At 46.8% G+C, this 27,003-nt stretch overlaps 1 protein-coding gene across 1 annotated transcript; it reads right to left on the minus strand.

Annotated features, from left to right (window-relative positions):
- Window positions 1-8,099: 8,099 nt before the first annotated feature.
- On the minus strand, window positions 8,100-24,697 carry LOC146206516 (complement inhibitor CirpT4-like). Its single transcript, XM_084591247.1, has 3 exons — window positions 24,344-24,697; window positions 22,088-22,199; window positions 8,100-8,328 (listed from the first exon to the last, which is right to left on the minus strand). The coding sequence occupies exons 1-3, from the start codon at window positions 24,450-24,452 to the stop codon at window positions 8,229-8,231; spliced, it is 321 nt and encodes a 106-aa protein (XP_084447373.1). The 5' UTR covers window positions 24,453-24,697; the 3' UTR covers window positions 8,100-8,228.
- Between the last annotated feature and the right edge of the window lie 2,306 nt (window positions 24,698-27,003).

Consider the following 27,003-nt stretch of genomic DNA (forward strand, 5'->3'; position numbering starts at 1 on the left):
TTACCATACCGGTGCAAGCTCGAAGGCATTAGGATTAGACGTGCTGGCAGTTACCTTGAACCAGAAGTGGCAAAGGTGCTGCACCGTGCCTCCGTCTCTGCGACGATTGTATAGATCGGGATGATCTCCAACGCCGTCAATGCCGCCGAAGGACATGCGTGCGTGACAGCATGCAGTGTCCCGCCAATAGTGAGGTGGTGACGTTGAATTTTTATATCTGGTATTTCATCGAACACGTTCAAACATTCCTGGAAATAGTAAGTGCAAAATTGAAAAAAAAAAAAAAAAAACTAGCAGGAACAAACTCTCAACCGTGGCGGACACAGAACAGTGCGCAATTCCTCTAATTATCTGACTGAATAAGAAAACTGGCTAATTACTTAATAATAATCGCAGTTAGGTGGTTAGCTGCACTGGGAAGTTCGAAGCCGTGTTTAAGACAACGCCTATTAGTTTTTGAAATTAAGAAAAATCCCTTTTCTAAAGCCCTACAGCACGATGAAATCCGGCACCTTTTTTTTCCTATGACTGAGAGCAAGAGATGCACAGGAAGGTCGGTAAAGACGTGATGTCCGGTAATGACGTGTAGTGGCTACGGCGCTATTTTCGAACTGCACCCGATACTGCGCCGCTTCATGTCCATTATTTTTCCGCGCAGCTTCGTGCAGGTGAAAGACCCGCCATTGCGAACAGCGTAGTCGTTATTTTTGATAGCGACAAACCGAAATAAAGTGCTCGACATGTCATCGTAGAGCAGGCATTTAGAATTTCGCGCAAATATAGCCTGTGCTGACGTCATTATCGGACGTCGCTTCAGTATCCAGCTTCCTGCACGTCTCTTGAGCCCAGTTTTGGTTTGGTACGGAAGAAAGCGTTGGATGTCATCGCACTGCAGGGCTTTAGAAACAGAGTTTTTCTTAGTTTCGAGCACTGATGTGGTATCGTCTTATTCAAGGCTTCGAATTCACCACTGATACAAACTACCCAACTGCGGTAATTACAAACTAATTAGTGGTTTTTAGTTAATTAGCTCACTACTTATAAAAGTTGTGCAGCATAATGTGTCCGCTACATATGAGATTTCGCTCCTGCTGATACTTTTTTTTTTGTATTTAGCACTTGCTTACTTTAGGAATTTTTGAAAATGTTCGCTGAAATACCCGTTATATCGGCAACAGGATGATAGCAGTTCTAGCGCAGATGCCGGGGTACGCTTGGTGCGGAGGTTGCCGAGTCTGAAAGTGCTCTGATTGTATACTCACTGAAAGCTGTGATGCCTGTGGTCTAAGCGATGCTTTCAGAAAACGAAATTTTGACGATACTCGAACTGTTCTGTGCATCTACGGTACGCGCAAAGGAACCCACTCTAAGACCGAGGGGAAAGTGTGTGTCCGCACTCTTCGCAACACCTGTGCGTGCGACATGGCCACTCGTTGAAGAACAGTTGCGCAAGCACAGACGATCCTGCATGTGGTGCTTCGAGTTGCCTTGCACTTCGTTACATACATATAACGAACGCTGTCACACACTCGCGTGCTGACCGTAAAGTGGATCGCTTTGTACCAAGCCAGCTGCTCGCTGCTATTGAATTGAACATCAGCTTGAAGATCCTGCGAATTGACTTTCGTGCAGTTGACGTCAACTGCGGAGACGTCCGCAATTTCCATGAACACCGGCATGGACTAACTTCACTTGACTTCACCTCATCTCGCTTCACTTCACTTTATTTTCCTTAAAGACCCCTTTTGGGTTTGTTACATATCATTCCTGTAGGAGGTTCGCCGAGCCGCAAGTCGCGATTTCGGAACACACCGACCTAATTTGCGCGGGGAAATTGCCGATTACCTAAAGGCGCGATTGGCACAAGTGCCCACTCCGGAAAAACTGCACTTCACGAGGGCCATGCTAGGCGAGAATAGCGTATTGTGCCTGCGCGATTCGCTGCGCGTAAAAGCGATGTTGCAAGATCTGCTGCTTGCCATCATACCAGCTGGTAACTGATAAAAGTAAAAAAAAACTTCCATCTACGCCTACCTTTTCGTTATAATAATACCTAGAAAGCAGCACATTTGGTAATACTTTAACCATAGTGTTCTAGCGCTAAGCCAGGGAATCCTTGTGATTTCTATTAACTGAGGAGTCTGAAATAGAGTTAATTTAAACACCTCCATTAGCAATTTTAATGATTTAACTAGACATACTACAACAAGTAGTCAGCCGGCAGAACAATCAATCAGAAATTCAGCGAGTATAATTACAGCAATTCAATCAGATTTATTTCGTTTGGAAGCACTCTGGCGTATAGACTCAGCAGACATTCATATGGCGCCAAAGAACTCCGACGTCCGTTGCGTGGTCTCTTCACTAAACATTTAGTGGGAAGGAACAAAATACAGTTTCCTCATATAAGAGCGGTGTCGCTGTAACTTGCATGGTTTAAGAAGTCACTTCATTTTCATTAAAGGCCTCACTTGGAGGTGTTACATAAGGGGTGGTGTTTACAAAATGCTGGTATCAGTCGTAAATGTTGATGAACTTGTTGCACACAAATGCATTGAAGTCTTTTAAATAATTTTTTTTTATTTACTTTTGATTCATGTGCTACGCATACGCATGACCATAGCCTCATATATGCCCGGTCAATTGGTCCTGCGCGGTTGTTTAAGATTATCTAAAAGCACGGGTTGTTGGCGCCGCTTCGCATGGCGCACTAAAAACCAGACATTCTTCGGGATGACGTGCATTTTGGCAATGAGACGCTCGAGCCACAAGGCTGCCGCTTCATGCACCGAGCATAATTCTGCGAGGAGATCCCAGCCGCAACCACCGCAACCACCGCAACCTGTTATGTTCCAGCGTTTGCGAGCTTTAAGGGGATGGAACATTATTGCACGAGCGCGAGTAAATCATGCAGATAATCCGGATATATGCAAAAAAAGACGAATTTTGACCAAGGTAACGCGAAACATTAGGTAAAATGATGGAAGCAGGGGCCAAAAACACGGGCCTGGAAACTGAAAAACCAGAGTGCGATTGAATAGTCGTATGTACAACCTGCTTAACTATTGTGCAAAGCGCACCACTGTACGAACATTTAATTAATCGGGGGAATAGCTACTTGTAAATATGCTAAAAATCCCGCGTGCGTTGCAAGAATTATGCGGCGCTAGCGCACACGTTACGTCAATAGCCTAGCAGCAGCGCAGATCGCGATGTCGCTTTATTTGAAAGCAGATGAGCTCCTTGGGCAACTTCACACACTTATGGGTGACGCATACATTCTGTACAGTTGCTTAAAGTGAAATAAAGAACGCAAGCATACAATGAAATAAAATCACCTGAGCCCGACTTTAACGCGCGGTATATAGAGCGTCAGAAATGATGTACGAGGTAAGCCGCAGAGGTTCGTGTTCATTTAATTCCGCACGCATGTGCCGAAAGGTATCCGTAGAGCCGCTGCACGGGCATAGACGCTGGCACACAGCAAGCTGCGGGATGCGTAGGTTCGCTACGCGTACGCATGCGCGACTGGGGCACAGACGCTGGCACATAAGAGGCTACGGGATACGTAGGCTCGCTACGCGTACGCATGCGCGACTGGTCGTGTCTACAGTGCAATCTGCTCCCCTCATGAACGGCCGTGACATAAGAAGCGGCGGCGCATGGTAGTAGATGCGCCCGATAGAGGACTTCCTGCTGCTTGCGCAAAACCGCAACTATCGCGATGTGAGCGCTCCGTTTCGAGAAATCTTATCAACTGAGCAAAACACCTAGTTTTGGAGCTCGCCATGAAGCGGCGCTTCCAACATCAGCCTCCCATCAACCCACTTGGGTTCCCCAATGCGCGGCGAAGAAGGCGGACTGAGGCGCAGCCAATTAGTCCAACATTTATGAATCGACAGCTCTATATCTATGAAAATTGTGGCTGTGAAGATACAGTTGAACATCTGTGTGAATGCCCTGCATTTTGAATGAAAGACATAAGTTGTGTTGGGCGCTAGGCCGCCTCAATCCTAGCCTTTTAACGGCGGATAAGATCCATGGCCCGTGGCCACGACAGTCGACTGCTTTCAAGGCACACAAGGCACTGTTATGTTACCTAACAGCCACTCGCTTGAGTGACAATTTGTGGCTGTGCTCGACGTCCCTTTTCTCTTCCCCTCTTTAATCCCCTTCTCCCTTTTCCCCAGTGCAAGGTAGCCAACCGGAAGCCTTTCTGGTTAAAACTCCTCCATTCCCTTCTCTTAAAAAAAAAAAAAAAACGCGGCAACCGTTATTAGGTGTCTTTTTCTGTCGTCCTTTTCGCAGACGCTTCTACGGCGCGCGCCTGGCGTAGGTGCTTTATTTCAATATAGACGTGACGCTTGCCTACTTGAAACGATTCGTTTTGGCTCGAAGAACGTTCCTTTATAGACCTTTGCTCCGAATTCCATCCTCAGGGACGCCGGAGAGTGATACCTTTTTCCTGTAATACGCTTATCCACGGCAGCATTGACGTAGAAAGCCCTTTAAATTTTTTAAGTGCTCAAAATATCAAAGGAAGTGGATCAAGATACCAGTCTAAAGCGGCAGTCGAAGGGAAAGCGCGCGTCGGTTCCTGGACATCGCTATTCTTGAGTTAGCTAGCTGAGCTGCCGATAATACAATCAGGAATCGGTATTGGCAGATAAAGTTGTTACCAACCAACCAATCGGTATTGGTGACAAGACGGTTCCAGTAAAACCAACTGCTGGGCTAGTGGTGCATTTGAACTAAAAGTAAAGGTTTTGCAGCTTGCAGGCAGATGGAGGCTTTTGAGGGCGTTTACTTTGCCTTTTTTTTTTTTTTTTTGCGCATGCGCATGAAGTCCTCAGTTAATTTTACTCGTTTCGAAGAAATATAACCAGTTGAAGTTCAGTACCCGCCCTGTCCTTGCCTATCTGTGTATTCATATTTGTTAGCGCTACAGAACCATTCCTTTTAGTATTAAACGGTTCTTTTTCAGGCGAGGCAACCTTCCTCAGGGGGCTCCTGCGGTGTCATCTCCGTAGCTTCTCTAGCAGACGACGCGTGTGTCTGCGTTCGTAAATTAGGTGATCTCGACTTTAAGCGGCATGAGAGCCCCTACATGCGTCTCGATAGCTATTTAAATAAATACAAAACGGGCATATTTGCATGTTTCGGAGTTTTATGATCCTCAGAGGCCGCGAAATTTCATCTCGTGTACCACAGCCCTGTAAGAACGCCAACAGAATCGCCGGAAGGCATAGTGCCCTGAAAAATGTGTTGCCACTAGCGGCACACACTAATGGCCGCTCTTTGCGCAGCGCAGGCTCGCCGACGGAGCACTTTCGCTCTTCCATCGTGGCCTTTAATGCGAAGGATGGTATCCTTTGATCTCGGAGCTCATCACCAGACATGGATAATATGGGAAGCTATGGCATGACACAGCTCTCAGCGACGTAAGGCTATGTTAAGCGGGATGAGTAGCTTCACGTTGATTATTTTCTTATTAGCAGAAGGAAATAATTAAAATGGCAGTAAAGCGAGTCCAGACACGCGGCAATATGGACGTCTAGTGGAAGTATCGATATCTACAATATGCTCTCTGTTATGTTAGGCGGCGTAACGAGAATATTATGTGCAATGAGAGCGCAGCGTTTTCATCCCAATTGTTTGGTTTGGTCTATGGGGTCTAACGTCCCAAAGCGACTCAGGTTATGAGAGACGACATCCCAGTTTGTTGCAGCTATTCCTCTGGAGGCTGTTCCTGTCTACAGCACACAGACGTATCGTACGACGTTCAAGAGACAAATAAATTAGGCGTAGCGGTAATGTACGTCGGATTACCGTGTGCCTGCTGTGCGTCCAGCTGCAATGTAGTGCCCACTAATCCATCTTCGCTAAGTTAAGATTCTTTAATGACAACCACACGCAACTAGGGAACAAATCCATGCGTTCAAGAAAACCAGTTCCTATGCTAGCTGGTTCGTTCATAATAAAGATAAAACTTGACGGCTGCTGACTTCAGTTAATTAAGAATGAACCAACCAACCCATTTAGAGCCAGTGCCTATCCTACGTGCGTGTTAGTTCTCCTTTAATTATGTAAGGTTACTTTTGTTTAAAATCCCCTCGTGCATAGCTCTTTCTGTGCAATGCAGAGGTATTCGTGGGGAACGTTATCTGCACATCACTCATATTGCCGGAGGGAGCGAAACTTGCTCTCTTTATTTCTCAACAGAGATAACGGTTCTGCGGAGGTATGCAATCACCATCACCGTTAGCAGCTGCATTCTGCATACAGCAGGATGATCGCCCATTTATAGGACCATTATCTGATTAAGACTACCCTTGGGCCACCCCTGTCAGCCCTATTATTGAGAATTTTCTAACGTCATCACTGCATTTGATTGTCTGCCAGTCTTGTTCTTTCTTTTCGGTCCTTGACTTCCTAACACTGCTTTTCTGATACTTTTCAGCCATGTCTTTCACGTCATCATTCCCGGCCTGAAATCTCCCCTCAATTATAGCTAAGATATGTTTCCCTGATGTTCTTCTCTAATCCTTGCTGCTTTCTAAGCGCACATTTTAAACTTCCTGGAGTTAAAAGGTTTCAATCCTATAGGAGATATTCGATCAAGTGACAGCACGGGCACCATTATGTGGGGCAAAGCGCAGCATCAGTGAAAGCCAGAATAGACGGGAATAGCGTGATTAGACACGCCTGCAGCATTTCGCTGTGCTTTATGCACCACAAAATGGCGGCCGCTGTGACGTAGGTGCATACTCCCTATAATAGCCATGTGCGGCTGCCTTTTTCGTCACAGCGGCATTGGAGTAGCGATAGCCTATTAGCAGGTAGGTGCTAGCGATCGCAATAGTGGGCGCTCCTTAGCATAGCTAGAAAAACGCCTTAGAATAAAAAGGTAGCGCAAAAAGACGAGCACAGAGGAAGGGAACACAAACACGAACGCCCTCACACTGGGCTCTGTGCTATGTCCCTTCATCTGTGCTCGTCTTTTTGTGCTACCTTTTTATTCTTTAAATGCGTCACCAACTAGCCCAGCAACAAGTTTTATAGAAAAACGCCGCCCAGAAGAAATATGTTTTTGCCCATTTGATGCCAGTTCTAGTGCTTTCCAATATACCATCTGAAAAATTTCCCATACGTTCAGCAATTAAAAATTTATAATGCTTGATAAGCAATATCTAATTCAACAACCTTTTCATACATATTAAGTGATTTCCAAAATAATGTGTTTCAGTGAAGCGAAATACAATAGTGCATTTTTGAAGCTTGGCTTTTGACATGAGCCGCTTATCTTCAGTAGAATAAATCGTAGCGATGGCACCTTGTGTCGAGATAGCCTAAAAGGAGAATATTATTTTTACTGCGAAAGCAATACTACTCTAGGTTTCGAGCCTTCAGCGTAGCGCGGCCGGTAAACACGTCTTACCCACGTGACGCTGTGACGTCACACCCCACGTGAAACTAGGGTGTGGGCTGGCAGGAGCTGCCAACTTTGGTCTCGTTTCACATGGGACGGTTATGTCAGAATCAGCCTGCTAGAACCCTGGCAAATACCCTATAGGGCGCCTTGCTTTTCGCCTCTTTCGAAAATCGGCCGCCGCGGCCGAGATTCGATCCCGCATCCTTAATGATGACATTCGAGCGCCCTAACCACTGCGCCACCACGGCGGGGTTGTCTTATCTTTAACTGAGACATTCGAAGGAACGGAGTGGCTGACTTGGGTATTAGCCACTAGCAGCAAAGCCTTTTAAGAGTAAAACTGAGCAGCCTTATACAAATAGTATGTGTTTAAAGCCTTTGGTTTGGTTAATAGGATTTAACGTCCCGAAGCAACGCAGGCTATGAAAAACGCTGTAGTGGAAGGCCCCGCGTAAATTAGGTCGCCTGAGGTTCGTTACCGTGCGCTAACTTCGCACGGGACGCCTTGCGCTTCGCCTCCATCGAAAAGTGGTTGTAGCGGCAGAGATCGAACCCTGGTCTTAGGGATCAGTAGTCGATCCCAAGGACGCTGGTTTAATTCCGTCGGTTTCGTGCGTCCAATGTGATATAAATGACAGCGACGCAGAAGAAAACAAGAAAGCGGAAACGCGTAATGACATACATCTATTGCGAGGCTTCAAAAGGTACAATTGTTTTGCTTTCTTGTCATGAATGATCTTGTTTTTGGGGAGTGCTTCTAAGCTGTGTACATGACTGCGGGAGGCGAGAGGCGCCCTCAGGTCCCGACATAAACAGGTCTTGGGCAGCAGGATGGATAGAGTCCCTCCTGGGTTTCCATACGGCAGTTCACCGACGGGCAGTAGTACGTGGTGCACCTGCGGCAGAGAAGAAGAAAGAAGCGAGAAATGCTTGTTTTCTTGTTGTTGTTTTTTTTTGTGTGTGTGTGTGACGACTGAGGGTGAAAAATAGGATGGCACCAAAAATGTGGGGGAGCAGCATCATGTCCGGATTTGAATGCTCGTGTTAATAATGTATCATCAGAGGCAAGAAAGAAACGCGCGTTCTAACTGTAGATGCCAAGCGTTAAAAAAAAAAAAAAGCAAACAAAGGTCAAAAACAGAGCGGGAGTGGCATATCTATTTAACGCATAAGTACAAAAATTTAAAAGGCGATATGTGAGCGGGTATCTCATGATTCAGCTCGCACTGACGGACAGGGGCCAGGAGCTGCTGGGAGCATATGGGCCCCGCAACTAGGTCCGTCTGGCGCCTGCGTCCACCATCGTATTTTTTCGGGCCCAATAAATGTTGATTCATCATCATTATCACTGTTGTCTTGAAGAGAATGCTAGAAAGCGATATTCAAGGTTCAGTTTTATAACACCACAGACAGCAGAATTTTGGCAAATTGCAGACTGCCAAAACATCAAGCTTTTTTTTTTTTTTTTTTTTTCCACTGCGTTCTTTCTTGCATTGAGCCCCTAATAACACTATCGAGTCCGGGCTGAAGTCGATAACTTCGGGCTCAGTAGGAATGGGCAGCACGTAGATGGACGATTAAAAAAAATTAAAATAAAGATTAGGGCAACAGTTTATCACATTACCGCATTACAAGGCTTCCCTTGAGCCAGCACCCTACTTGAACCCTCTTACCTCAAGCACGTCAGCGCGCGTCTACATGTCCTAATCGGTAGTCTATAATAACGTGATCAATGGTCTCTGGTTTTTTACAGATTGTGCAGTTGAGGGTCCAAGGTACAAATATACCTTTATCATTAAGCCTCGGTTTTTACGGGACGGGTACCAGAGTGAAGCTTGAAGAAAAACGATCTGACGGTCGGCTTAACCGGCTCCTTCCTAACGCTCTTTAGGACATCTTGTCCTGGTTCTCCACACTTGCTCAACCTCTTTGTAGAGGTTGAGCAAGTCCTTATAGATTTTTTCCTGGGTACAGTACTAAGATATTCCACCGAAAAATGTGCACGCAAAATTTGTAAGGCAAGAACAACTTCTCCTCGTAAAAATCCGGTGACAGCGCAATTTCTGGCCGGATACCTAACACAAAAAAGTTCGGTATCACATTACCTAAGCGCATCTGCAGGATTGTGCGCAACAAAGGGTCTGTTTGATCGCTAAAAAAAAAAAAAAAAGAATCGTGACACAACTTGTCTCAGAAGCAAGTTGTAAAGACCAAGGCCACCCCTTTTCATGGGAAGAAACAAATTATTGCGGCTAGTTTGCGCCCAATTTGAGCTTCAAATAAAAACTGGAAATACTATGTGCAGTTTCTGAACGTTCGAGCGGGAGATGCATAAAAATTGCAACAAATACCAAATTTTGGCAATAAAAACGCATTGCACACATTTGCACGTGCGAACACTGAGAAGTCGCACCCTTTCCACCCAACTGTTTTTTGCTTTCTCTTTTGCGTTGTGTCGTTCGACAACTATCTGCTGCTCTTATAATACTCTAAGGGTACACCCAAGTACTTCGCCAGAACCGTCGTCCACCGCATATTAGCAAACATTGCCGTTGTATTACCCCATTCACCGTACCAATAACTAATGCTCTTCTCCCAATTGATTTCGCACCGTCTTTTTGCAGTAGCCGCCCGCCACTTGAACGACTTGTTTAACGCTTTCCCGACGTGCGCAAAAAACGGCGATATCACCCGCGTAAGCAAGTACTTTTACCTGCGTATAGACGGGAGAGTGAAATCGCAGACATGCTCAATATGTGTTAATGATAACAGAAACTGCTCAAGATAAATAACAGAAAGCATAGGTAAGAGCGGACAACTTAGCAGGACTGAAGAACAGACAGGCACACATTCTGATAACTGCTTATTCGCAAATGATACGTGCAACATAGTTTTCATACGCCATCCGCACACCTCGTGATATCATTGAGCCAACATATACACGTATTGGTATTGCGAAAAGAAATTTCGTGCGACGCTATCGAAAGCATTCGCAAGACCAAGCTGCATCATAATTCGTTCTACGAAGGCGTCACAGCATTCAAGAACAGTTCTTGTAATGTGCACATTTGTTCCGATGGTGCTGCTTTTAACGCCGCATGTTTGATGTAGCCCTACAAGGTCTTTATAACATTTTCCACTCTTCTGGTAAGGATCTTCGTAGACACTTTATTATGAACATTTAAGCGGTAACCGTATGTGGCGATAACCTCTGACGATACGTCGCGCGGCGCCGGCACCAACGCCTGTCGTTGCCGCTGGTGCACATGTCGCACGGAGCGACGGGCTAAGCGACAAAGAGGCGCGTTTTCAGCGCTGCTCTCTTACCGTCGCCTCGTCGTTCGGTCAAGGGGAGTGAAACTACGCTATATCCCGTTTGTAACACTAGACAACATGAAGTACGATAAAACACTGATGAAATTTCTTGTAACGCGTCGCATTTCAAAGGGTCATAGCGCAGCGGTGCGCTGCTACACTGCGATACCGAATTGGATTGCAGGCAGTGACTTTATCCTGCTCCTTTCGAAAATTAAGATTATCTAGCCACACTAGTCTTTTTTTTTTCTTTTAGTACCATACCAAGCGTTTACGGAATTGACGGATCAGACGAAGTGAGCGTCTGCATGGCACCAGGTTCTTCGCCCAAACCGGAATAGGAAAACAAACTTCACCCGTGAAAAAAAAAAAAAAAAAAAAAAAAATCCAGAGTGGAAGTTTAGCACTTGAAACGCATTCTGCGATTGGCTGGCTCGCGAACTGCTTCCGGGCGAAATCTTCTAAAAACCGAGAAGCTGAGCGACAGCAACGAGCGGCAATGCTTTGGCGGTCCTCAGCCCACCGCGCGACGGCGTCACGCGAATTGATTGCCTCATACGGTTAGCGCTTTATGATGCTTATCGGACGACAAGCCCCAACCGACAGCAATATAGAATTAAAACCCCATGGGCTGTTCTAAATGACGGTGGCATTTTCTTTGTGTCCTCAACTTCGGTAAAGACGCAAGAAAAAACCCCAGTGAATACTCCTTTGAAACGTTTATAGAAGACAGCACCTAATCCTTCAGGACCAGGGGATTTTCCAGCGCTCAACTCTTTAATAGCTCTTTCAATTTCTGATTGGCATCTCCAGCCCTCTTTTAGTTACGTCTTCTAGCTTCGGCGTGCGGGACAAGGACGTACTTTAAAACCCCTCTTCATTGATCTATCGTCACCCATACGATTGCCTGTAATGCTCAACAAATTATGTCAGTGTCATTCGTTACTTCATTTTTGTACTTTCTTTGATTTCATTCTGAGTCGCGTACTTCTTTTCATCACTCGGCGAACGCTTAGTGGAGCACTTCGTCGAGCCGGAGACGCTCGACATGCGCCCGTTATACGACAGCTCTGTACTTGTCTTTATCGATATTGTCAAGCCTACGTTTTGTTTCTTTGCGAAACACAAATCATAACTCTTCTTGCTTGTCTACAATGAGGATGATAGTAGCAATGACACTGCAGTTAATGAAAAATTACAGTGATAGCATTAGCAATGAAAATGACGATGCATTTACTTAGTGATAATGAGAGCAAACGTGATGCACCGTGTGCCCCCGCAACGCTCAGGCTTTCGCATCCCATACTTCGAAATCCCATACTTCGTATTGGAAGAATCTACTGGTACAAAGACCTTGCTGGCTCGTGTTCCCAGCAATAGTATCGCTGTTCGCAGGCATTTCATGGGTGAAGAAGCCTAGGTACGATATCTGTTCTTCAGTTGCAACTCCTGGATGGTGCTCCTATCCCGCTTATTTCTAGGTTACAGCGACGCGAAAGAAAACGAGTGCCCTCTAATTTCTCACAGCTGCTACTTCGCGCGCTCTTGAACGAAATATTTAAATTGATTCAACTTTGGAACCGCTGATTAAATTTAGCTGTATAGCGAATCTTGAGCCAACCTCTAGAAGTCCGTCTCTAGGCGCCAAGCTTACTTTTCGGAAAGATACTGGCCTGATGCTTTTGGAACCTTAGATTTATATTACCTTACGAAGGGCCTGCGACGCAACTGACTACAGTTGTCCGTGTTGAAAAGGTTGCCATGAGCTAAACAATGTGTCTCAAAACAGGCAGAAGCAGCTTCGACAACACCGCGTCAGGGAAAACGTGTCTCGAACGCCTCGGAAACCGTGTCGGCGGGTCGTAAAAGAATATCAAAAAACAAAAGGCGAACTTTGATCAATAAAAAAATCTGAAACTCAAAATGTGCACTGGAATATCGGTGCATGGTGAGAATCAAAGGCGGCGGAAAGAAATCAGGAACCGTCAGCCCGATACGTAACAGTGCTGATGTGGCACGTAAATAACAGTTAAAGGTTCAACCCGGTCCACTAGGGTGGCTTAATGGGCACTGTGCTCTGCTGCTGAGAACTAGAGTCGCAGTTGGGCTCCTGGCATCGGCGGCTTCATCTCAATGAATGATAATTACGAAAAAAAAAAAAAACCATCTGCAGAGATTTCGGTGCACTCTGGAGGAGGAGTAGCCTCGTTATGCACCGAGGAGTTGTATTGGCAAGTGAAAAAATTCCTCAATTTCTCTAAAACGGCGTATTCTAAAATGGTGCATGTTCGACCGCGAATGCCCGGGCACCGTTAGCGGGGAGCGATGATGCTATCGCCAAAAGACGTTGAAAGTTAAAGACCTATCCTACTAACAAGCAGCCCTAATTCGGCATATGCGTATAAGACAAAAACATTAAGTGATACTGGCGCCAGGCAAAAACATCTGGCTCCTTTACGCTTGGCAAGATAACAGCTGGCGTGGTAGTAAAACGACCGGGATCCTTCGGGCTTGCGCACCTATTCATCGCAGCAGGCTGTCAACAGGGATTTAAAAAAATTCGCTAAGACACCCAAGACTCTTTAGGTGGGAGAATGCGAAAGCGTGGGCACGACCACAAAGACCACAGGATCCTCTTCACATTGCACAGCGCCGACAGGGCCTACACTCCGTGCTTGCTGGCATCTACAAAAGCGCGCACGTTTCTTCGAAATATTCCGTATGTCGACCCATTATTGCGACTTTCAAGGGATATATCTGCCGTGCGCGAAAGGAGCACCACGGACTCCCTCCAGTTATGCGCCGCTCGCTCGTCGGACACCCGAAACGGCGCATGCCCTAGCAAGCATGCATGTTCGAAAAACCGCACCTCTCCCTGCGCCCGCTCTCTTCGGACTGCTGCTGACGGACCCCGAAGGTAGTACGTCGCCGACGGGTCTTTTGATCAGTGGGGCAGGTAAGTAAAGCTGTAGCTTTAAAAAGTCCCTGAGGGGTAAGGAGACTCGGCGCGCAATAGGCAATGCTAGTGGCACAAGGGCCTGGAGACATCCAACGGCCGCCGGTGCTCGCTGAGGCGCGCGCCACGTAGGCCTAACCGCGGGCGGACGATGCCCCAAAACACGCCTCGAGGAGAGCGAATCCTACACCAACCGCTGGAAGTGCGGCCCGTGTGCGTAGACATGATGGGAAGAGGCCTTACCTGGGAGTCAGCCGACGGGGGAGAGCCTGCCGAGTAAGTCGAAAGGGCCGGGTGGACCGAGCAAGCGACGCAGCCCGAGAGGCGCGCGGGGTGACAGCCTAGCTCGGTCTGGCGGTGGCCGCGTCCTTATCTTTCCTTTACTCCTCTCGTGCTGGGCTGTGGCTTCCCTCGTGACACCAGCCGATCAAGTTAGAAGATGTTGAATTAACTCAAAGAAGCGCTCCAAATCAGCATTCTCTGCCGCCCCTTGCATAGATAGTGGGAAAATAGCATTGCTTTGTTCCTTTTTTTTTTTTTTTTACCTTCCAGTGCAAAGACAACGTGGAGTAGCTGAGATACTTAACGTGTAGATCATCATGCAGTTCTTCTATTTCTCACTGAAATCACTGCTTTCAATTCGGTATGCTGAATATTTCTCTGCTGACTTAAAGAGAAATTATTAAGAAAGTACTGATTCACCTCGGTCAGTTAGGCAACATGGAAAAAGAAGAAACAGAAAACTTTCTTTTTTCTTCTTCCTCCCCTCCACAGTTTAACTGCGTTTCTTTTTATACAAGTGTGTGTTAAGGATAAGCTGACGCATGGTTCTGTTCTCTCAACAGTAGGTTTCTCTGAGCACCTAGCGACAAATAGCAGAAAATTATTAAAACGAATAAGAGCGCAATTAACGCCCGCCATTCCCGTTGCTTCCGTAGCAATATTAACTCTACATATTTGAACGCCGAAATACGCGGGTTTGACTCCACTTGTTAACATTATTTTTCAGTGGTGTGTATATATATGTATATATAAATATATATAGTGTTACGAAGAAGAAGATCGGCAGTGGCGCGGGAGGAGCCCTCGCGCTAGGCCAGACATTAAATCATCTTTCACCCTGTCGCCATGTTGTGCTGTGTTCTCGCTTGTAACCCCGTAACAATATATATACGTGTGTGTGTGTGTGTGTGTGTGTGTGTGTGTGTGTGTGTGTGTGTGTGTGTGTGTGTGTGTGTGTGTGTGTGTGTGTGTGTGTGTGTGTGTGTGTGTGTGTGTGTGTGTGTGTGTGTGTGTGTGTGTGTGTGTGTGTGTGTGTGTGTGTGTGTGTGTGTGTGTGTGTGTGTGTGTGTGTGTGTGTGTGTGTGTGTGTGTGTGTGTGTGTGTGTGTGTGTGTGTGTGTGTGTGTGTGTGTGTGTGTGTGTGTGTGTGTGTGTGTGTGTGTGTGTGCGTGCGTGCGTGCGTGCGTGTGCGCGTGCGCGTGCGCGTGTTCCCATATCAGGCAGCATAATACCATGTGTGACCAATCCCCCTCATGGGTATGTGCTGTTATCTAAGGGCACAACTACAACGGCAACCCTACCGTTCAGAGATCAGAATTACGCTAAGCTGGCACCTGTTTTAACTTCATGTAAATAACAGAAAAGTAGCTACTATAGTATTTCTCATTTCCCTCGATGAAGCTCTCTTCGTGGATGACCAGAGATTTATGTATGGAAGCCGAAGTCGCCAAGCGAAGCTATAGAACCACCGCAGCCTTCCGCTTATGTGAGTAAAGATCATTACGCAGATGTTTCTTTCAGCTGCTGGTATAGCAGGTATAGCAGGACAAGCGTGCACTCATACGCACGGGTATACTGAATAGCCAGAGCGGCCGCAAGCCTGCCCGGCGCTCCATCGTCCTCGAATGTCGAACACATATGTACCTAAACACCGTGGTCACGGCGTGACGGGTGCGCAGCGAAACTGGCGTTAAGGAGAACTGCGGTGTGGCTTTGTGTTCTGCATAAAAGTTTAAAGTTGATTACCCCCCCCCCCCCCCCCCTTTTAAAGCTGCCACAAGGTGAGAAACGTTCGATTTGCTTTGTACCACACGCTAAGGCGAGGCTGTAACTCAGCGAAAAAAATAAAATAAAGAAAAGGTCCTGTCTAGAAATATTCTTTTACCATCCATCTAAACGAGCTCGCGTCAACAAAATAAGAGCGATAGTCGGTCTATAACGGCCAGTTCCATAAAACAATTGCAGCCGCCCACCCTCACCAGGCCCATCGAGCTATCAGCGCCAGCTGTTCCTCGCAATGATGGACGCAATGGTAATCGTTAGCACAATTAATAGTTAATGCACTTACGTCGCATGTGAATGCCACTGCCACAGAACGACTACATAAATGACATTAAATAAACACAAATTGCTGCGGCAACCTACCACTGACTGGGCGGATTCAAAGCGGAGGGACAGTATAAATACTCTGCATCACTATTTCGCTCCGGGCCTTCAGTTCTGATTCGGCTACTCAATTTGACCTTTGGGACAGGGGGGAAACACAGTGTCCATAGCCCATACTTACAGTTTTTGTTTTCAAATATTCACACACAGTTAATTAATGCATCCTTTTGCTCTGGAGTTCGTAAGCAGGTGTGCGTAGAGGAAGGGGCTCTCCGGCACATAGGTGGGACGGCGGTTGAGATGAATGAAGATAACCTCCTTATATGAGCGAGCGCAGTAAAGTCGGCAGCATACGGGCCTTTAATATATCAACTCTGCGCCCGACATTCGTACCACAACTGGACCACGCCGGACGACGCAGGCGCTGTCATCGTATACCGACACCATTGGCAAATCCCCACTTTCTGCGCTGCCAAGAGCCAATGCAGAAAATCATTCTGGGTTTACGCGATGCGCCACATCGTGCGTTAAATGCGTGTGTGGCAAAGGCGAAACAATCAATACGAGAAGTGGAACCGTTCTGCACATACTGCGGAGGGTAAGCGGCGCTTTTTTGCTCGTGGCACTTTAATTCGTCTTGCGAAATTACTTTTAACGCTCCAAAACGCATTTACCAGTGCTTTAGAAATTTTGTAACAAGTTGGACTCCATGTTACGCTTGAAATTCGCCGCAGTTCCCGGACGACGTTCGCATGAGCTTTTCGAGAATGGCACCTGAAAGCATGCTGCCCAATAATCCTTACGGCATCCGGTTTCTACCCGTACAAAGTGACGAAGTCCCATACAACATGGTTATGGTGCTGGGCCTCCACAGCATTTGGAAAACGCGGACGGCATTTAGGTACACCGAAGAAAATGGACGATCTGTCAGAGACAAATTCATTGAAAGTGTATCATTTTTCAGAGATGTTCTCCGTATCGCCCTAAGCAACCTCAGTTGCTGCATGTGGCCGACGGATTGATTAAAATAAAAACAGTTTTAATCTATCGTTTTAGCCAAAGGTAGGCTAGCGATTTTTATGCCTGCATGCACTCTGTTGACCGGCAATAAAGAAAAAAAAAAAAGATTTAGTCGGTAACGTGCCTGGCTGGCGACCCAGAGATCGTGGATTCGAATCCGGACGAAAACATGGAATCGTGCAGTCCTTTGTTGTGTAAGTTAATGATCCATTTAGGAAGGTGTTCGTTCTTTTTCTTTTGTCTGCGTCTGTCGGCGCTACTAGTACCTGTACGTGTAAAACATTGAAATTTTGTTTACATAAAATCAGTTGCTTTCACAAAGTTAAGCGATATAAGACATGCACCGACCTTTAGTTCACAGTGTAAGTACTCTTTTCGTTTTATTTCCACGCATGGCGTGAGTTTTCCTACGCAACGCTGCTACCGTAAGCTCGAAAGCGTTGCAGTACGCAGGCACAGCGTTTCTTAATGATGCCTTATGGACGAAGGTGGCATGTCCGCGACCTTATTGGTCGGGGCCTGTATTCCAAGTTTGCGTCGTTTTCAGAAGTGTCGTTTTCGCATTCACCTCGAGTCATCTGACTGGTGGAACCACCGGAACCGGATGTCAATTTGGTTACCACCACTTTCGGTTCTGGCGTTTCCACCAATCATCAGATGAGGTAAAAAAAAGCTAAAACGACACCTCTGAAAGCGACGAAAACTCGGAATTCGAGCCCAGGTCTTGTTGTCTGCTGACAGATCGTGACGTTCGCCCGCTTCCATAAATATGCCAGCACGCGTGGCCTCCCAGGCTGGTTAGAGGCTTAAGAGCCTCCGCCATTCCACGTCTCTCTCCTAGCGGAACAGAGTGCCGTTTGCGTTGGCTTTATAAGCGGAAAATAAACACATGAGATACGACAGAGAGGACAAATTAAAGCAGCCAGTGCAAGATACCACTAGATAGGACACACAGCCCGAGCAACTGCTGCGATGGCCGGGTGACGTAAGGCAACATAAAAGAAGCTGCTCTGAATGCAGCACCAGGGGTTCCAATCTTGCTTGACACTGAAATTTCTCCAGCTGGATGCCACTTGTAGGAAAAAGCTTAGACGTTTTGTTACAAGTTCTACTCCATGCCGAGTTCCCGGACGACTTTCGCTGAGCTTCCCGAGAATGGCATCTGAAAGCATTTCCTGCTTAGTAAATACAGTTACATTCAAGCAGGAAAAGTGCTGCTACGGAGATTTTGAAATGTTGCCTGACTACGAATATGAGGGACGCACTATATTAATTAAATGCTGTAGCACTCTGCTTTAGAGTTTGACATATGTTCAGGCACACAAAATAAACCTCTGAAAATGCTAAATGCTGAATGACTAGTCTATATAACTTTTAATCCGGTTCCACACACATCGTAAAATATTTAGTAATAAGCGTAACAATAACTTGGACGTTACACTTATAACTGGAACGTTTCTACAACGCATTTAGAACCAGATTAAGAGTGCACAACAGACATAGCATTCTGTAAATGAGCAAGGCCCGTTTAGCGTGATCGAGACAATGTCCATACTATTTTAATTGATAGGAATACGGTAACAATACTCTTTGCCGGGATATTGTGGCCGCTATTCCTGCTGAAAAGGCAGCGCTGCGTGTTCTCCTTTCTTCGGATACGAAGTCTCGCCTGTCATTGAACCTTTTTGTCATCCCAATGCAAAATAAAGTTGTTGGCATCCTTAGTCGGCACTTACCATTTCTCCTCTGTTTGGTCGACATCAAACACTAATAGCTTAGCTCTCAGTTTGACTCTTAACGAAATACCGGCACTTCCTCTTCGCCAGATGTTATTCAAGACAGGCTCCTCACTAAAAGTTGTTGTTAGCGTATTTATGATATAGACGTTTAAACACAGCATGCACGGCTTTTACGCCGATTTAACTGGGATGAAATTCAAGCAATTTGGCGATTTATACATTTTCCAAAGCCCCAAAGCCCTGCAGTAAAAAATGACTGTCTTTGCATGTGAGAGAACGTTACTGAGAGACTGAGGGGTAGCGCTTCTCGGTCGTCTTATCTCTTCCATTCCTTTATTCGTACTTTATGCCAAAGAATGGTTTACCAACCAGCCAAGCCTCATACCTTTATAGAATTCCTTCGTTCAAAATGCGATACGACCTGTATAAAGTTAATGCTATATAAATAACTATACTTGAAGTGCTCCACATTCTCGTTGAGGGGATGGAGACACTGGAACTATGGCGGTGGCATGATCAAGATGACAAGAGAAAGGGTGCTCAGCAAGCGTAAACAACCCGACTTAATGATTTCTGAAGACCCCTACTAAAGTGCCTTTCCTTTATCGCGCCTTATTAGTCTGATAACTCCTTGTTCGGCGTGCAAAGTAACGACTTGAAATAAAGTCCTAGAGGAGTATGCACTTACCTTGACCCTAAAGATGTTATTTGGAAAGAGGCGCGGTCCGCTGCAATTACTTAAGCTCCATCCTTCTCTTTGGACGCGTCCCTTCGTTGCGACACGGAACTCCCGGCGATCAGCTCAAACTGCTAACGATTTTTCAGGCGTGGAACAAGACTTCAGCGCCATGCCTCTCGCAGACGACAGACTACGATAGCGCGTGGCTTATATGCATACCGAAAGTTCTCCGCTCGCCGTAAATTGAGCGTTGCGTGCAGCGTTCGTTTCGCTGCGTAATGACTTCCGTCGCGTGTGGTTTCCGTTGGGCGCATTGCGACAGCGGACGCGGCTCACACGCGCCTTCTTGAAAAGATAGACCACGAATAAGTGTTCACCGAAAAGCTGTCTCTTCGAAAGTTGCGAAAGTTTGAAGAAAATGAATGAGAAGAAAAAGAGAGATAGAGAGTGGAAGGAAGAGAAAGTAATGAAAAGAAAAAAAAAAAAACGAAGATAACGAAAGAAAGAGAGAAACAAGTTTGTTAATTCGATAGAGCCTTATCAAAGCTGGAGAGAATCAGGCATTTAACACCACCTTCTACTTCAAGCTACTTTGGTGTGCTTTGAAACGTGCCCAATGAAATACAACGGCAACGGCACTGAATTAGACTTCATTACACCAAGTTTTTTCTTTACTTTTTTGCTACTTACTGCCGCAGTTAAACGAACCCGCAAGCCCGTCACTGACTGTCGCGTGCATGTTTATGGTAGAATCAAAAACAATGCTCGGCCGGCCCCTCATTGCGAAGCTACCATAGAGAACCGCAGGTGGCTTTCTGCGAACCGATATCAACGAGTGTCTTGTCCAAAACATTGCTGAGGTTGAAATAGGGGAGCCGAGAAGTGACTAGAACGCTCTTCTTTAAGCTCGTATCTGTCAAAGATGAGGTTGCTCAACGCGCTTTTCAGTAAACATAATACCTGCTGCGGACGGTACATACCATGCCTTATAGCTATCAATGTATACTTGATATGGCTATTTCGAGAGTACTGGTTATATTACGCACCACTTGCTTCTCCGTTTGCAGTGCCAGCTAGAGAAGAAACAATGCTCGCATGATGGTTATTACCGTGTACACAACACTCGTGCCATCTGCTTTGATCTCCTGCATTTTTTTTTTTTACTTTGTTAGCACTAAAGGCCCCATGTCAGACATATGCATTCATCCGTCCATCTAAAATACCGGCTGGCTGATGACAAAGTGGGAGAAGAAATACTGAAGTGGTGATGATATGAATGGTTTGAGTGGAGAGAGGGTAATGCGCGTCCTACTGTGACTGCCGGATTGGACCGTTCGAAATACTAATGCTAACGCAAGCACTGCCACTTGAATCTCGTTTGAGCGTTTGGGCTTTCAGTGCGCTGTAGAATTCAGGGTCCCCACTTATCAATTTCACTAATGTCTGCCTTTTTGCTATGAAATAAACCAAAATAAAACACACTGTGTCCGCGAGCGAGTCGTCACCAACCTGCAGCGGCACGAACAACTCAGCTGCTCTAGTCACAATATTGGACCGCTACGCCATCGCCGCAATCGAACATCCCACGTGTTTAACTTAGAGTTTATCGCGCTCTGCTTCGCGTCGCCGTCTTCATCGTCTTCCATTCATTTGCAATGGATCCAGGACGCACCGTTATCCCAGGGACCCCTTAGAGTGCGTTAAGCGACCTCTAAACTTTATAGGGCGCTAGCACTAAGGCCCCCATCACCGATGTCGTCTATATTTGCCTGAAGCCTGCTTGACCTTGAAAACCGAGTCTCGAACTGAAACTAAAGCGGAGCCCGAAGTGCTAGCTTACTTATTTCTTATTTAGACTGACCATGCTCCAAATCACTACTACTTTTGCATTTTTAAAAAATTCCTCCTTACAACATTCTCGAATAGGTCGGCATTTTTGTCAAATAGCTGGTAACCAAAAAACGCGCCCCAGATGGCAAGACCGAGACTTTTGTGTTCCGCCTTTATGGGAGTGCTTAATAGTGCTACGTGTTATCAAGCTCACAAGGGGAAATCTATGCGCACTACGTGGTGCTAGGAATCACAGATCTCGCCGAGATGCAATATTGCGCTGGTATTTCTCGTTATGTTTCGCACCTGTTCACGTAGGCATGTCGATAAGGCAATACCAGGACCCAGTGGTCGCCGTGGCTTTTGTCATTCGCGTCTTAGCTGCTGAGAGACGTTCGTCTAGGATGCTTGCCGAAAGCAAGCGGAGACGGAAGAAGAAATGCATCGAAAAAGGCACGGCGCGTACACACCCAAGAATAACGTTCAAAACAGGCCAGTCCATAAATATCGACTGCAGGGCGTTTGTATTTCCGGAGTAACATGCGAACAGGAAGGGCTTGCCATCGTAAGCCAGTTCCGTTACGGCCGTCAGGCGCGGCCGGTACGCTTTCTCCTTACGTAGAAGAAAAGAAAAAAAAAAAACAAAAAAAAAAACAGCGTAAGTGGGAATGGTGAGGGAAAGGCGGCGCAACTCCGCACGCTCCATTGTCACCGAGCGCGAATGCTTACTCTTGGATGAAGACTGCCTTGTGGTGCTCGATGCAGGTCACCCTCCGGCAGGGGGATTCCTGGCGTAGGCTCTCTCCGGCAGGAATGGTGATGTTTTCGAAAAGGCACGAACCTGTCCGCGTCGCAGGTGTGGGAAGACGCAGTCAATGCCACTCGAGGAGCCTGGTGCCCGCGCTCGGCCCTCGAGCGCAGGGCGCATACGTGACGCGGCGTGCGTATCCACGGTTAGAATCAATGAAAGTGCTCGCGTGGGTGCGAAGAAAATATTGGCCGCAGTGTTTGCACAACGGAGCTGTTTTAAATGCAACGGGCGTTCACAAGAGGAGCTAGCATTTCGACAGCGCAGACATGGCACAACTGGAGGGCGCCTCGCCTTACTTTGGGCGTAGTGCGTAGGTGGAAATGTTGAATCATTTTTGATCTTGGGTGGGGAGCAGGCGTAGACTGCATAAGAACGATAAGGTCGTTGTTGAAAGCATGGATGATTCCAGTTGCCTCATTTTTCTGGGAGGTAAAAAGAAAAATGGATGCGCAACTGATTGCCTTTTACCCAAGTAAATGTCCAACTAAATGCTTTTTAATGGCTACTATATTTTTATTAATTTGTCAATAAATATGGGTAATATATGAAATTTTGAAATCAGAATAAAAAGAAATCAAGTTTCAGGAGTGAAGCTAACATATAAAAAGTGAAACGTGCGTTCTGTAGTGGACGGTAAACTTGAGTGGTAGACATTTTTCTCTCAGAATGTGGTATTATTATGGAAATTACAATATAAGACCGGAGCACGCATTGTGCGATCACGCAATAGAGCCTGCGATTCAACTTATTTGCACATGATGGCGACGTTTCATTGAGACTTGGAGAGTGATCTTCGCATATTTCTCTCTGGTTAAAACGAACAACCGTGCAAGGTATAGCGGAGTGTTTCTCACATGAAAAAAAGCGAGGATCTCCGCTTTCTAACTTTCCGCGTCCTGGTTGACGGTGCAATCGGCCAACAAAAACGCAAAGCTGATTTCATCGAGGCATGGCACACTACTCACTCTTGTATAGTCGTCCACGCCAGTTTGATTTCACATTCCGATCACGAATTGTCGGGTCCTTCGTATACACGCGCCTCGATTAAGTTAATCCATCTACTGCAAAGATGGTTGTTGCGGCCGCATTTGCTCAAGAATGCTAACTATTACGACGCCGTTGAACAACTAGAACAAAAAAGACTGCAAGCAAAACTAGCCATTCATGCATCGCAACGAACAAACAAGCAAACAAACAAGCAAACAAACAAACAAACAAACAAATGCCGGCAGGTAGATTGCCGTAGTAACGAGACCACGCACTGGTAAAACAAATGTGCAACGCATCATCCTATACGTATAACGCGAGACACTCAGAGAATTAGCAGCGAAAAGTGAGTGCTTGAATAAGTAAAGTTTTAACGTTTAGAATATTTGCAATATATATAGCCTAAAACCTAGCGCACCACTTTTAAATATTCTGCTCCTCTCGTTGCACACAAAAGAGGACAACATTATTTCTACTTAATGAACCTAAGTCAGCATTGTTATAAAGCGCCCACGACACCATTTAGCAGATAATTACAATGCGAACAAACTTTTGCAAGGCGTTGAAACGCGACCGCTCGTTCATTTTGTTTTGCACTTTATTGCGTTTATTCTCGGCGTAAAAACGGCCCAACGGCAAAGCAAGAAAACAGAATGCAGAAGTCAGAAACACTGCGCTCGTTATTTTGCATTTTGTAGTTACGCTGCTATTACCCTTTACCGTAGGTAACACCACCGGTTGCCTGGATACGATGTTTCCAGGTCGACCCGTCTGTTTCACCATAAACTAAAGCCGACGTTGAGCAACGAGCTATGCAAGCAATACCATCATTAGCAATGTATCTCTCTGTGATTTTTTGCATCACTACGGCGTTTAATTGACCAGGTGTCGTTTTCTTGCTTTTTTCTTCTGTCGCAGCCAGCTACGAGCTTAAAATTGCAAAGAGGGACATGCTCAATGAGGCTAAAGCGTGGTCGTATAACTCCCCGTATAAACAAGGAGCGTTGTTGTTGAGATTAAGGCGATCAATACACACATGTTTCGCTGTACAAGAGGGAGTTGCGGCCCGCGTGCAACCCCATGGACAGCCGGAGCTCCGGCGATAGGCGCGCGCGCTCCAAGGACGCGCGACGGCGTAGTGCAGCGCGCGCGCGAATCGCCGGCCGGCGCGTCGGTCGATCTCTTACCGTTGACCAGTTGCATCTCCATATCAGCGCGATAGCCGGTCCCGATGGTCCAGCAGTGGCCCACGGCCAACATCGCGGCCAGGGCGAGGGCCGGAATCGACTCTGGCATCGCACTCTCTGGCAGAGGACCACACCACTTCGTGTCGAACACGCTCGCCGAGGTGCCGAGCGGAGCCTTCGAGGAGCGAGGGCGCGGCGTTATCACGAGGAATGCTGGGCTTCAAAGGGGCGTCATGGGGTGCCTTCCGCTCATCTCAAGGCCGTCTGTGTCACCAGGCTGAGGACGCGCGTCGGGTGGCGCCAAGAATCGGCCTCCGAGACACGTGCGCTGGGAACTGCGGCGGCGACTCTGAAACCGCGTGTGGCGTCGCGTGCTATGGCTCATCACGCGCCGGCGGCTCATTGCCATGCATCTGGTGCACCGCGCGCCGGACGTGTCACCGCCGTCTTCGTTAACGGGTCCGTATGTCCGCCCAATTAACATTCCCCGGATGACACCGTTTCATGCCCGTCACGGGGGGACATCGTTTCCTCTGTGCCTGCGAAACATCAGCACAGATAGGCAGGGCAAAAGGGAGACCGGGGCGCGATTGTTCGTCGCCTCGATTTTGACGCAGATCCGTACGGGCGAGGTGCGGCACAAGAGACGCGTTTATTGCGCTGTTCTGTGAGATTCCGGCCCTTTTGCCGGCGCGCCGAACGCAAATACCTCAAAGGTGACTATCCGACTGGGATAGAATACTTGGCTTTCTTCGTCATCCTCATCTGCTGCCGGACGCGATGTCACGTGCATCTGCGTCTACATTTATACGCCGCTTCCATAAGATATCTGAACCTGTTTAAAACGCCTGATGTGCAGTCATGCGCGCGCTTGCACGACGAAGGATTCATTCGCATTCAAGTCTAGACTACCAACGCCGTTTAAAAGTGAAAGCCTAGAGGCTAGTAAGCATGCAAATGATGTGCGCCGGCTGCTGCGTCATATTACTTTCCGCCAAGAAAGAGTTGAGCTACAAACGTTATTATGACTTGCATTTTAATGAGGCGCTCACTTCGTTTCCGCGCACACTATTTGAAATGTACGCTTACAGCCTCCACGAAGTAGAACAAAAGAGAGAGCAACAGGCCTTGCGAGGCCGAAGAAAAACAAGACAACAAGAGGCATGGTTTTGATTGAGCATACAATCGGAACTTTGTTTCCTGAAATTTGCTAGCGGCAGATAACCTTCGGGCAGCAGTCTGGGTAGTAGGACCGCCCTCGTTTAAGCTCGCATCCCGGCCGAAGTTCGGGCAGTGGTCCGCACCTGGGAGCAAAGAAACGCAGGATAAATGCGCTTTATTTTACAAATATGCCACGAGAATTCCACAGAGCTAAAGCTTACACTCGGATCTGCAGTCGCACCGCCGCGGTTGTGCAGTGAGCAAGATACCCGACCATTGTGCCTGAGTACCCAGGTTCGATCCCGACCGCCGGCTGCTGCGCTTCGTTGGAGGCGAAGCGGAGTGGCGCCCGTATGTTGTGCGATGTCAGTGCACGTTAAAGAACCCCATTCGGTCGAAATTTCCGGATTCCTACACTACGGCCTCTCTCACAGCCTGAGTTGTTTTGGGACGTTAAAACTTAAAAACCAAACTAAACCAGCAGCTCTGCAGGCTTTCAAGTGACAGTGAAGACAGAGCTATCTGCATTTTTAAACGGGAATTTTCTTATGGATGAAATGTTTTCGCATGATGTAAGATTTCACTATAATGATCAATACACTTGTAGATTTCCCCTCGTGAACACAGCTAGGTTTCTGCTATAAAAGTTGGTGCTGTCGACAGAAATGTTGCCCTTCGGCTTCCCACGGAAGTCTTACCTACGCGCAAACGACGAGCCTTGAAAGGAATCCTTCGCCGCGCAGCCGAAGGTTAAACCATCCACTTCAATGTTTCTATAACAGCTTGATGCAATATTCTAGAGCAACCACACCGGTAAAATTGATATTAAACAAAACTGGAGTTGCGGTGATGCATCATAATCAGAAAGAAACCATTATCCAGAAAAACGGAGCGTTCATCAGCTAAGGACGGCCTAGAACAAAGTATGGGTACCGCCTCCACCAGCCGATTTCGTGGTGAAAATGCGTGCGTCGACATCGATTGTGTGTATCCCAGAAGCCCCCTACTCACTTGAAAAGAATGTCAACCGGTACATGTCGGTAGGAGCGTAACGTGTTTGAATTACTGATCTCCACTGGGTGGCCCTCGAAGATCAGTGGTTTGGTTTATGGAGTTTGGAGTCTCAAAGCGAAAGCGACTTAGGCTGTGAGAGACGCCGTAGTGAAGGGCAACCGCATGGGGTATTTTAACGTACATTGACATCACACAGTACGCGAGTGCCTTGCTTTTCGCCTCCATCGAAAAGCGGCTGCCACGTCCGTGACCAAACCCGCGTCCATATAAGCATTCGATCACCCTAACCACAGAGCCACCACGGTGTGAAGATCAATGGACTGAACTGATTGGCGAGAAAACTTGGAAATAAAATTTTATTGGCTATAATTAAGGCGTGTGCTCTCGGGCAAACGTTAACGCAGCTGGAATAAGCTAGAGAATGAATTTTCGAGGAAGCTGTTCCTTAACAGCACTGCTTCCGTGGCATCTGCACGGTGACGCTT

The sequence above is a fragment of the Amblyomma maculatum genome, chromosome 1, assembly GCF_055883805.1.
Source record: "Amblyomma maculatum isolate TAMU_Amacu chromosome 1, ASM5588380v1, whole genome shotgun sequence".
In the NCBI taxonomy this organism is placed as follows: Eukaryota; Metazoa; Arthropoda; class Arachnida; order Ixodida; family Ixodidae; genus Amblyomma; species Amblyomma maculatum.